The sequence below is a fragment of the Macrosteles quadrilineatus genome, unplaced genomic scaffold, assembly GCF_028750875.1.
Source record: "Macrosteles quadrilineatus isolate MER2022 unplaced genomic scaffold, UCM_ALF_1.0 Scaffold_5__1_contigs__length_97177068, whole genome shotgun sequence".
Lineage (NCBI taxonomy): Eukaryota > Metazoa > Arthropoda > Insecta > Hemiptera > Cicadellidae > Macrosteles > Macrosteles quadrilineatus.
In genome coordinates this window covers 60,829,078-60,841,800 of record NW_026542598.1, presented here as the reverse complement: position 1 = coordinate 60,841,800, position 12,723 = coordinate 60,829,078, and the positions used below count along the sequence as shown (strand labels likewise).

The window sequence follows — 12,723 nt, the reverse complement described above, 5'->3', positions numbered from 1 at the left end:
ATTAAATGCAATTATTCCTTACACGACCTAAGAAGTGTGACAGTGCATAATCGTCAATTGTCTTAAAAGTGTTAAATATTTTAATTACTAAACATGCATTTGCAGATGTGGAATGTTTATTGATATTCTCTACCCAGTTACTATATCATATCAATACTATTATGCCTGCTTCGGAAAGTCCTAGAGGGAGATGATTTGCAATTTCGACTAGGCTATATCTTGATCAAACAAAACCACCAACATGGCTTGCACCACTTTTAGCTGAACCAATCTTTCATATACATATTTCATTTGCAGATGTGGAATGTTTATTAATATTCTCTACCCAGTTACTATAACCTGTAACATATCAATACTATTATGCCTGCTTCGGAAAGTCCTAGAGGAAGATGATTTGCAATTTCGACTAGGCTATATCTTGAGCAAACATAACCCCCTACATGACTTACACCACTTTTAGCTGAACCAATCTTTCATATAATATTTTCCAAAGGTACTATACGTGTTAACGACCAATTTTGCACTTTTGAGAGATTGTTTAGTGCTGGTCGCTGAGGAATAACTTTCATATTGTTCCAAAAGGCTCGAGACGTTACTGTATTTCTTTTTATAATGTAGAAGTACACCGATTGCAGGAAACGATGATGTCTAACATTTCAATGTATCTAGAAAAGACGATTAGTTTTTCATTAGGCCTAATGTAATGGACAACTCTTTCTTTCTTAAGGAATATCTAAAAATTTTTATTTTCATACCCATTGATTATGTAACCTGAACAGGTGACTCAAGCAGTTTTAAAATAATGATTGTTCTGTGGAACTTTTGATTGTTTAAACAAAAAATTGTGCTTATCAAAAAACCTCAAGTAATTAATATATAAAAAATTATACAGTCACTAAAAATCATGAAATAATTTATTTTTGTAAAAAATACAACCGACTTCAAACGCTCTAAAAAGAATGAAATAATTTCAATAAAGTAAACTTTTGTATTAGGCAAGCTCACGTATTTCAAGTCGGCGCGGCTCAAACTACAAATATGATTGAAATTAAACATTGTGTGTGTATTTTGAAAACCAATAAATTGTAGCTGGATAACATAAATATATAAAAAAAACATACTGAACTGTTTTGTTTATATATTAAAGGAAATATTTTCTTGTATTTTATGTTTACTTTAGAATAAATGCATTATGAAAATAACACACACAAATATGAATAGGAAAATAATTTAGTTTGATATTACGATAGGGAAAAGAAGCTAGTTTAGTATTAAAACGTTACTTTTCTTAGTTAGAAACATTTAAATGCGTTATAATCTTTTTAAAGATACTCGTTAATACCACTATAATGCCGATCTCTGATTACGGTAATAAAATAACACTTTACGCATAACTATGAAAAAGACATGCAGATTAACACCTTTAGTTATAGATAGTCACCTGCAATATGGACACCCTCTTTCAATTTTGTATCAAAAATCATCATAGAGCCGTGCCGACTTAAAATACGTGAGCTTGCCTAATACAAAAGTTTACTTTATTGAAATTATTTCATTCTTTTTAGAGCGTTTGAAGTCGGTTGTATTTTTTACAAAAATAAATTATAATTATAGTCAATTTTTTTGTTACGAAGTCCTTTTTAAATCCAACTGCACCTCTTTACTCATCTCGATATCTTAATCTCTTTTAAGTGTAACTTTCACTCTCTTCTCAGATGAATATGGAGATTTCCATCATAGATGTACCTCGATGTAGAAAGTGAAGATCCTAGGTGTTCAGGGCCGCCTAGTCTTAACCTGCCCCAAGTCTGGGTCTGTTGGGACCATCGGCTTTCTCTATTTACCTACCGCTACTTTTATTGTTCGATAACATTAACTAGTTACGGTACTCCAAACAGTGGACCAGCATCAGTGGTTTGGTTGTCCAATGTCCATCGACCATTAACTGCCGGTTGTTCACCCCGAACTGACCTAGTCAAGTAATGACTGCCTGGTCCAAACACGGATGCAACAAAACTATTCTTTGGTTGAATACCAAACAAAGAAAAAGACAAAAATCTACACAACTTAGTTCAAAATCATAAAATCAAGACATTTTAATCATCAGGAGTAATGTACAATAATTAATACAGTGGGTCGTCTTCAACTGATATTGAGCTAGATACTGCACCGGGGTATTGTTTCTGAACTTATTAAACTCAATTAGATCGCCCTTGAGGATTTTAAAATGAAAGTTTTCAATGAAGTGCAGTACATTTTCTAGTCCTTTATTATTCACGTTGCTTTATTCATAACACGATATTTCCGTAAATATTTAACATATATTTGATCACTTCGAAGAACAATAAATTTCTTCACAATCAAATAACTTACAATAACTGATAGCGAGAAGTATGTTTTGACGTCAAAATATGCAGTTTTTGAGACCTAATTCCAAGTAGCAAGAAGCCATTATGCTTTTTCTATACTAGAGAGCCTACAGAAATAGGCTCTGGCAGTTGTCATCATAATGTATTCAAATAACGACACAAAGCATCAGTCAAAGGTCCTGTACAATTTTAGGCGCAGGTTAGGAAGTCTCCTGTTTTTATGTCAGTCCAGTTCTTACAGCGATGTGGGTGCAGGCGGTTGTTTTGGTTCTGTTTATTATTCTGTTTGCTGTTTTGGTTTATGACGTCATCAAGCCCGCCAACTATCCGCCAGGTAACTTCAATATATTTTGTTCAGACTGATGTTTAGGTTAGCCTACTGACTATATCGCCAAAAATATATAGTGTATGGTAACTAAGTTTTCTAATTTTGTATCAGCCCAACACCTAAACCAGGGGACTTGAATTTGTTGCCTATTCTTATTAACACGCCGACAAAAATGACTCAATAAAATCGGTAAAAATGTATTGTATCTTGACTGAGTTTCAACTAAAAGGGCGCGTTTAGAAGCAGTAAAAATTGTGTTGGTATTTTGTACTGAACCACGTTTGAATACAGTGTAATACTTTACATGTCATGTTCAATATTTTTGGAATTTTCATGGTAACTTATGCTATTGTACACTTTCAACTAAAACTTCAATGACGTGGGTCTGTCGAACATGGGTCTGTGGTGTCTAGTTTACCGACTGTAGCTATTTATGTGTTTTTTTTTTTACAAAAAACTAATAACTCCTAAACTGTTTGAGATACAGCTTTGATATTTTGCAAAAATGTTAATCTTAAGACCTATTATCGTTAGAAATTATACTGAAAAATCAATAACTGTTTCAAAATGGCAGCCATTTAAAATATTTGATACCAAATTTCACGAAAACCGTTAACTTTAAAAAAATGCAAGAAACTAAAAAGTTTGTAAATTTTATGTAATTGTCAATGATACCTTTTAAAATATATTTTTAAGATTGGATTAATAAAAACAAAGAAACGTGTTGTTTTCGTTACGTATGACCACTTTTCTCCTTTTAAACAATTCTAAACAACGTAAAAGGAGTATTAACATTGTTTAAATGGAGAAAAGTGGTCAAATTGTTTAAAAGGAGAAAATTGGTCATACGTTACGAAAACAACACGCTCTTGCAATGTTTTTGTAAAGTTAACGGTTTTCGTGAAATTTTGCATCAAATATTTTAAATGGCCGCCATTTTGAAACGGTTAATGATTTTTTAGTGTAACTTCTAACGATAATAGGTCTTAAGATTAACATTTTTGCAAAATATCAAAGCTGTATCTCAAACCGTTTAGGAGTTATTAGTTTTTTTGTAAAAAAAAACACATAAATACCGACAGTCGGTAATCTAGACACCACAGACCCATGTTCCTATGGTGAAATGTGTTTGTCTTTACCTAGGGAATAACGTGTCCAGAGAGTTACAGGACACTCTGTATATTGAACTGTATATAAGAATCTTGGGCGCTCGCTGGAACAATATAAGCATTTTAACCTCCCTAGAAATTAATAATGAACTTGAACTAAGGTTTTTTACATAGATTTTTTGTATAAATTACAAAAGGGGGTAAAAAGATAAATCAGAGAGCTCTAGAAATAAATATACTGTATCTAAGTAGTTAGGGGCGGCACTTGACCCCCAACATAGGCTCTTATGGAGAGTAGTCATGGCAGCGATCGGGCAGGAATTTGACCTTGAGATGATCTCAGCTGATTAGTTGACCACAGCTGACCACGTGACGTCAGTAGGTGTTTGTATTAAATAAATTATTAAATTATTATGGATAAAAAGTGTTGGCCTGACCGGGTTTCGAACCCCGGTCTTTTTGCTGGTAGTTGGAGTCGTTACCATATGAGCCACAACAGTAATTATGGGTATGGAGTTTTATATCGGTAAATGACACCTTATACCTATACCTACTCTTGTACCTTGCATATACAGGGTGTGTATTGGAGATTTGATTTTAACATGGTTCACGGGTTCGAATCTAACCTATGTTAGAGGTTCATGGGTTCGAATCTAACTAATGGTAACTGAGGTTTACTGGTTCAATCCTAACCTATGCTAGAGGTTTATGGGTTCGAATCTAACCAACCACTAATGGTAACTGAGGTTTACTGGTTCAATCCTAACCCTATGCTAGAGGTTCACGGGTTCGAATCTAACCAATCACAAAACATGTTATTAGAGGTTCATGGGTTCGAATCTAACTACAGTTGATTATGTCACCTGGTTTAGAGGTTCACGGGTTCGAATCTAACCAACCACTAATGGTAACTGAGGTTTACTGGTTCAATCCTAACCTATGCTATGGGTTTAATGCTAACCTATCATTGGAGGTTCACGGGTTCAATTCTAACCAACCGCAACTGATAATTTCAGCTGATTAGCTGATCACGTGACCTGGTTTAGAGGTTCACGGGTTCAATCCTATCCTAGTAGGATTTGTTAAAAAAACATTTTATATAGTGTATAATGCTTAAACCTTACTGTTGATCATAATGGTAAATGTTGGAGGTTATTTTATATAGTGTATAGTGCTTAAACTTTACCGTTGAGCATGTTATGTTGATTTTATAATTTGTATCTCTGTAACTTACATATACAGGGTGTGTTAATATTGGTTGGAGGTTCACGGGTTCGAATCTAACCAATCACAAAACATGTTATTAGAGGTTCAATGCCGGATGTAATCTAACCACAGCTGTTTACGTCACTTGGTTTAGAGGTTCACGGGTTCAATCCTATCCTAGTAGGATTTGTAAAAAAACCATTTTATATAGTGTATAATGTTTAAGTGGAACCTTACCGTTGATCATAATTGGTAAATGTTGGATGTTATATTATATATGTTGTAGTGTATAATAAATGTGAAACAAACAGATATTAAAAACAGCTGAAAGAGGGCTTAAATGGAATTTTACCATAGAGTATAAAAATGGTCTTTGTAAAGGTCACCAAATATCATATGTTAAACTTATATTTAATCCATGCTAAATGAGTTCTTTGGGTTGGATTGTATTGTAGTGTGAGTCCTGGAGGTTCATGGGTTTAATCCTTACCAATCACAAATCATTTCCGGTTGGGGTGTTTTTTTGTATAGTTAACCGTTGGTATATGAGTTCTGAAGGTTTGATTTTGTGTATATGTAACATAACCTCACTTTTTACCTAAACCAGTCTGTTAATTCACCACTAGAGCGCTAGTGTTGATGGTATAATTATAATAATGATTAACTTAATATAAGATTCATCATAACAGATTACTAAGTGTTGATGGTATTAGTTTACAAATTCTCTACTAGTTTGCAATACTAGTGCTACCAACTACTGATTATATTGTATATGTAACATAACCTCACTTTTTACTTAATAATTTATTACTAACAGTATGTTACTCTAAGTTGAGGTATTAGTTTACAAATTCTCTACTAGGTTACAGCACTAGTGTCTAGCCAACTACAGGTTAGGTGCTCTTGTAACATAACCTCACTTCTGTCTTATATGTTTTCCCGCCAATTTTTCTGCTGGCTGTTTTAGCGTGGAACTTTACCGTTGAGCATAAAACTTAATCTAAATGTGTAGTTGGTTTATGGGTTTGACTTTAACTAACCACAAATGGTACTGTATTATAGCGGGAGGTTTATAGGCTTAATACTTTGTAAAAAAACATTTTATATATGCTATAGTGTATAATAAATGTGAAACAAAGAACTTTACTATTGATTATAAAACTTATTCTAAATGTGTAGTAGGTTTTTAAGGGTTTGATCTATACTAAATGTTAAAGGGTGTGTATATATGTTGTAGTGTATAATGCTTAAGTGGAACTTTACCGTTGAGCATAAAACTTAATCTAAATATGTAGTAGGTTTATGGGATTGATTTAACTAACCACAAATGGTACTGTATTATAGCGGGAGGTTTATGGGCTTAATACTTTGTAAAAAAACATTTTATATATGCTATAGTGTATAATAAATGTGAAACAAATAGACGTTAAAAGTGGGCTTAAGCAGAACTTTACCATTGAGTATAAAACTTATTCTAAATGTGTAGTAGGTTTTTAAGGGTTTGATCTATACTAAATGTTATAGGGTGTGTATATATGTTGTAGTGTATAATGTTAAGCGGAACTTTACCGTTGAGCATAAATGTTGGTTGTTGTATGTTTTGAGGTGTGTAAAAATTTGTTTTTGGTATAGTGGGAGTTTTAGAGGTTTATGGGTTTGATCCTAATCAAATGTGTTATTTTTGGTATTGTATTGTAGTGGGAGGTTTATGGGTTTGATTTCTAGCTGATTATGTGATTTTGTATATGTAACATAACCTCAAGCCAAATAAGTCTATCACTAAGTGTTAATGGTGTTTTATTTTAAGTTGTTATAGTTTACAAATTCTCTATTAGGTAGCAGTGTCTTATTAACTAATGACTATATGATTTTTTGTAAATGGAACATAACCTCACTTTTTACCTAAAAAGGTTTATTAATTTATCACTGGAGCGCTAGTGTTGATGGTATGGTAACAAGATTATAGTAATGATTATTTGATATAGGATTCACTATAATGGATTACACCAATGTATTATTTGTACCACTTAAATCTCTTTAGTTTACAAATTTTCCACTAGGTTGTAGCACTAGATCTCTTTAGTTGTCATAGTTTACAAACTCTCTATTAGATTGCAGCACAAGCATCTAGAAAGCTACTGTTAGCCTAGAGGTTCATGGTTTGATTCCTAGTTGATCATGTGATCTCTTGTATATGTAACATAACCTTACTTTTTACCTAAACACGTTTGTTTATCTATATTTGTGACACTAGGGCGCTAGTGTTGATGAAACCTATTTTGAGTTATTTCTATTTTAATTTAATGATGTATTTAATAATAAGAAACAAACCATCTACAGAATGCCTGGTAAGAATGATTTTATAGTAATGATAACCTTACTTAAATGATTTAATCAACAGTATTTTCCCCTCTAAATGATATAATCTTATTTTATATATTGCATACATATCTGTAACATAACCTCACTTTTACCCAAACAAGTCTGTTAATTTATATTTGTGATATTGGAGCGCTAGTGTTGATGGTATTTGTCTTGGGCTGTCTCTACTTGATTTAAAATGACTGAATAATAAGAAACAAGTTTATATAGTAATGAGTGTATAAAACATACCTGTTTTTCTGTAATTTATCTGTTAACTTGAGACTAATGAATATTTTCTATAGTGGATTATACCATACTTTCATTATTACTTATATTCTATTAATTATACCTACCATCATATTTGTAGAGTGTTGTACAGCTGATGTGTGAGTGACGTCATCTTTCTGGCATAATTTTTTGTTGACAGCTACTTTTTTATAGATTAAAAACATATTTATGTACACCACCTCAACTTAGAGGTACTGGGTTCAAAACCCTATTAGTTATTGATTGTTTTATATCTGGTTGGGGTAATAATTGAATAAAGACTGTCTAATTTGTTCCTGCCAAATTAATTAGTTGTGATGTAATCTCATTTTCCCGCTAAAATATTAACCTTACTGTAACCTAATGTATGTAGTTTAAAACAAAATGTATTAAACATAACTTAATTTTTAGTGATTGTAATGCTATGTATTAGAACAAGTTTATTGTAAAACAAGAACATTGGAATACTAGTGTCTATGATATTTTATTTCTATGGTTTGTAGCCTTTTTATTGTGATTGGATGAATATCTGAAATGAAAATAAACATAACATGACCTCTATAAAACATTTGAAGGATGAGTAACTTACCAAGTTTATTTATACCTTACTTAACTAGTTTAACCAATGGTAATTTTAAAGACTTATCTCTTGACTTTGGAATACTATTTACTTGAAACTAACTAATTGATACTTGGAATTTACTTAATGTTTTACTACAATAAATTACACTAATATAAAAAACACTATAAAATATCTTTATTTAATGTTATAGAAACACAAAACTATCACTCTAATACACTGTATAGAGGCAACTGAGACTTTTTAGGCTCTTATCAGAGTGTGGTTTCCTCTCTGACGTAACAGGAAATAATATTTTGTTGAATTATTTAACTTACAGTTATTTTTCAAAGGATTAATAAACACATTTATGCACTACCTCACATCTCTGTCCTTGTTTACTCCTCACTTTGTACTCTGTATATATATTGCTACCCCACCTATTATCTTGTATATCTAGACTGTTTATTTATTCCGTTAGCTTGTTGAGATATCTGTTTCATATGTTAAAACCTGTTATAATCAATGCTTTTGCAGGTGAATTATCTACCAACCATATTTAACTAGGAATAATCCTGTTTTTTTACTTTGTCTATGATGATGGGTAACCTGTAAATTAGCCTTTACTGTAGATATCTAACCAGGATTTATTTTTTTCTTTAAAATCTAAAGGCTTTATGCCTCTGAAATTACAACCAATGTAAACATACAGACAGTTGATGTGTTTGTGAGCTATTTTTGGGGACATTATTTAAAGTTAATAGTATGTTTACAGTACAGTATATGTTTTTATAGTCAGAGGTGTATTTTAATGATCAAGAAATGGGAAAAGTAATCACTGACAACCCCTAGTTGGTAAAGCCTAATAAACTTATGGCATATATGTGATAGACAATATAGCTAAAGCATGTATTAAAAAGATTCAGGGCAAACTCAAATAAATAACAGTGTAATAAAACAATCGTTAAATTACCTATTCCCGCTAGTTGACTACCCTTTATAGGAGAGTGATGAATTATATCAATAGTCCTTGAACTTATGGGTGTGTCTTGGTAGATATGTACACAAAATGTTAAATTGACGAAAATAACTGTGTGGTAGGCCTATTTATGGGATATGTAGATGTGTGTTGGTTGTATGTAGTGTATAATAGAGGTTGGAATGTTTTGATAGAGCTTTAAACCCAACTTATTGTAATATGATAACCACTATAATGTTATTACAAACTCAATAGCTGTTTTGTTTGCAATTATTTCTGTGGTGTATGTCACATCCCCTATGATTATAATGGAGAGCATAGTACCTGTCTATGTTGTCACATCTCGTCTCTTTGTGTAGAAGAGAAAATGGTGGTATATTTTGCTGTTATTGTAGCTGCCTTCTAAAAATTATTGTATATGAGAGACAAACTTGTAAATCAATTTAGTGCAGGGGAGCAAAAATTATATTCCTAACTAAACGTAAATCGGCTTATTTGTGTGGAGAAGTGCTTAGAGGAAAGCTTGTAAACTACAACAAAATTATAGTGGACAATTGAAATAGTTATTATAGAGGATTAATCCTAATAATTCTGCTTCTTGATGGGGTGATATATTTGAAAACATATGAGAAGGGGAGTTCAAACTCCTACTTAAATCTATTCCCTATAAGAGCCCTAGTTATGGAGGATGATTATAGCACTAATTTGTAAATAATAAAAGTTTGCTATAAAGGTTTTATACTTGAGGTGTTGTATATTTACAAGGCCCTAAAACAGGAAACTAGTGTTGTATTGAGTGAGAAATTAAATTCTAGTTCACATTTAATACTTAATAAACATACTAGGTTATAAAAGTAACTTTATTACTGTTACCCTTGATGTTATTCTGTGATGGTAGTATTAAACAATATAGATGTCTATGAGAACACCCTATCAGAGATTTATGAGTGTAATCTTTAGGTATAAAGCCCTATGATTGACCCTCAAGTGACTAACTTTTGTTGAAAAACTGATATTCCTGACAATGGTATATCTTGATGTAACAGGTGTTGAAACCTTGGTTGTAGTAAATAACAATTAGATTGGCTTGGTGAAAGGTAAATTTACCCACTATCAAGGTGCAAGCCACAACAGTGAGTAAAATATTAACATTTGTTGAAAGGCATACAAATTTTAGTTCTGATAAAAATACTAATTATGCTCTACTCTCATACTGCAAAATCTATGTCATTGATACAGTAGAACCTTTGTAACTCTATAATTTGAACATGCACTAGTCTGTACGACCACTTGTTATACCTAATACAGTAGTTCTTTTCATACTGTATGTATTGATATATGTACCAATTGTCAATTAACCTAAACAAACAGGCAAATATTTAAAAATACAAAATATTAGAGTGTGATTTCTATCATATACTACAATTTAAATCAACCCATAAACATACTACACAGAGAGCTAAAGCACTTGTTTGAAGGTGAGAAATTTTACTGTAAAGGATTGTAGACATAGATAGTTTGAGAATTATATGTGTTTGGAGGTTATTTTGATAGTGGTTAACCTTATTTCCTGTATATATTTGCTACTGTTGTATAGTCTTTAAACTACATCACTTTCTTATTGTGTAATCGAACATGTTTTCTATACGTTAAGTCAAATTGATATATGCTTTGATAGTTGATTTATAAACCTACATTTAAATTACTGATCACCAATAACATATTATTGTAGTAGATTAACATGAAATAGGTATATTTGAAGCCCTATGTAAAGTTCCTTTTACTGTTATCGAGGTTTTAATGTACTTTGAATAAACAAAAAAGCCTCTTTTACAACACAAAAACTACCGATATTTAATGTATACTCTAAAGATGTAAAAAGAACTGCTAATTAAATGATAACTTTCAACTATTATCTGATGTGAATAAAAAATTGTGTATTTACCTCTATTGTTACCCATATGGTATCTAGTCATGCTAAATCTTATCTTTTCATAAAGGTACCTATTACTATTGAGGACTATAGCTATACTCCTTCAAATTGAAATGTATACTATATGTCAGATGTACTTTCCAGTTTAGTGTTTCTGGTTTGTACTTATGTTTGTTATGACTAATAGTTTAATTACTGTGTAGGCTTACTTTGTTACACATTTACAGACATATGATCTTTACTATACTCTTAATTCCAAAAACAAAAGTGTAAATGTTTACCAATACTTGAGCGTAGTTATGATAGTATAACGACTATTATTGTTTTAATTTATACTGCAGCTAAGACTCATCCTACACTCATCTCCAAAGGCTTAAAATACCTATGTTTGTATGGTCGCTATCTCAACATAATGTCACTAGAAAAGTAACTATGAATTACTACACTTTACAGCAATTCTAGTTTAACCTCTAGAAGTGGAGGAGAGTACCATAATTGAGACCGTCAAAGGTATCATATGTATGTTGGTTTTATAAATTTATTTATGAATGAACTGGGATATGTTGGAGCATTACGCTATATTATACCTATAACATCTGGCTGGTATGTTTGCTGAGGTGACAAGAGTGTTGTGCTAACTTATGAGGCTTTGAAATTGTTTTGTGTTGGTTTTATTCCTGTATGTTTGTATATCAAGCTTATTAATGTAGAGCTTACCCGATGGTGTTCACCTTATCTGGTTGGGGTGGAAGGTGATGGTATTAGTGAATTAAACAAAAACTATGTATATTGTGGTGATGTGCTGTTTTATCCTCTTTGGATTGTGTCTCAATGTAAAAAAACAACCTGATGCCTGTATTTTCGTAATGTGATAAGCTCAAAAGGTTGTTTGTATACAAGAGCTAACACCTGGGGATGATATGTAAAATTATCAGTATTTGATGGATGTATATTTACTGTTTGTAGTTTTTTTGAACAAGTTACTACAAAAACGGTAAGAAAACTGCTGGTTTTGCAATATATCAATCACGATATATATATTTCGTTGTCATACTGCAGCAAAAACAGTCAATTTGAACGGTTATTTGTGTTTTTTAGGTTATTGAAATGTTGTCTAAACATACATTTAATCATCTGTTTGTATGGGAACAGTCTAACACTAGGCCTTATTACTATGTAAAGTTATTCTTTTGTAGGATAGCGAAATTAACCAACAACCCAAAGACAAGGGGTACTTAGGTCCAGAAATTAACCCTCACTAGAAAATAAACCAAGGATTATAACAATCACCTACCTATGTTTGTTAAAAGCTACCTGTTTAATTTACATCGCATTGCAGCCATAACTAATTTGCTGCACGAGTATGAAGTTAAATATGGCTTAATAATCAAGAATACCCATTTTTTCCTACATACTCTTTTATATGGTCCGGAGACTATCCTAGTTGGTAAATGTATTTGTTTTAATGTGTTGGAGCATGGTGTTAATAGTCAAAAGCAGATTTAAAATAGTAATTGGCGGGGATTGACCCCAGGGCTGGAGTTACATGGTTTTCATATAAGGTATTACAGGCGACAGTGCTGCCTCTGGTGACAAAGCATCGAACTAC

General features: G+C 31.9%; 1 protein-coding gene across 1 annotated transcript in view; it reads left to right on the top strand.

Annotated features, from left to right (window-relative positions):
- Positions 1 to 2,609: 2,609 nt before the first annotated feature.
- Positions 2,610 to 12,723, top strand: part of LOC128994102 (methyl farnesoate epoxidase-like) — a 95,809-nt gene continuing 85,695 nt past the window's right edge. Inside the window, exon 1 of the mRNA XM_054418363.1 lies at positions 2,610 to 2,703. Coding sequence (XP_054274338.1) covers positions 2,613 to 2,703 — 91 coding nt within the window. The 5' untranslated portion in view covers positions 2,610 to 2,612. The remainder of the gene's footprint in view (positions 2,704 to 12,723) is intronic.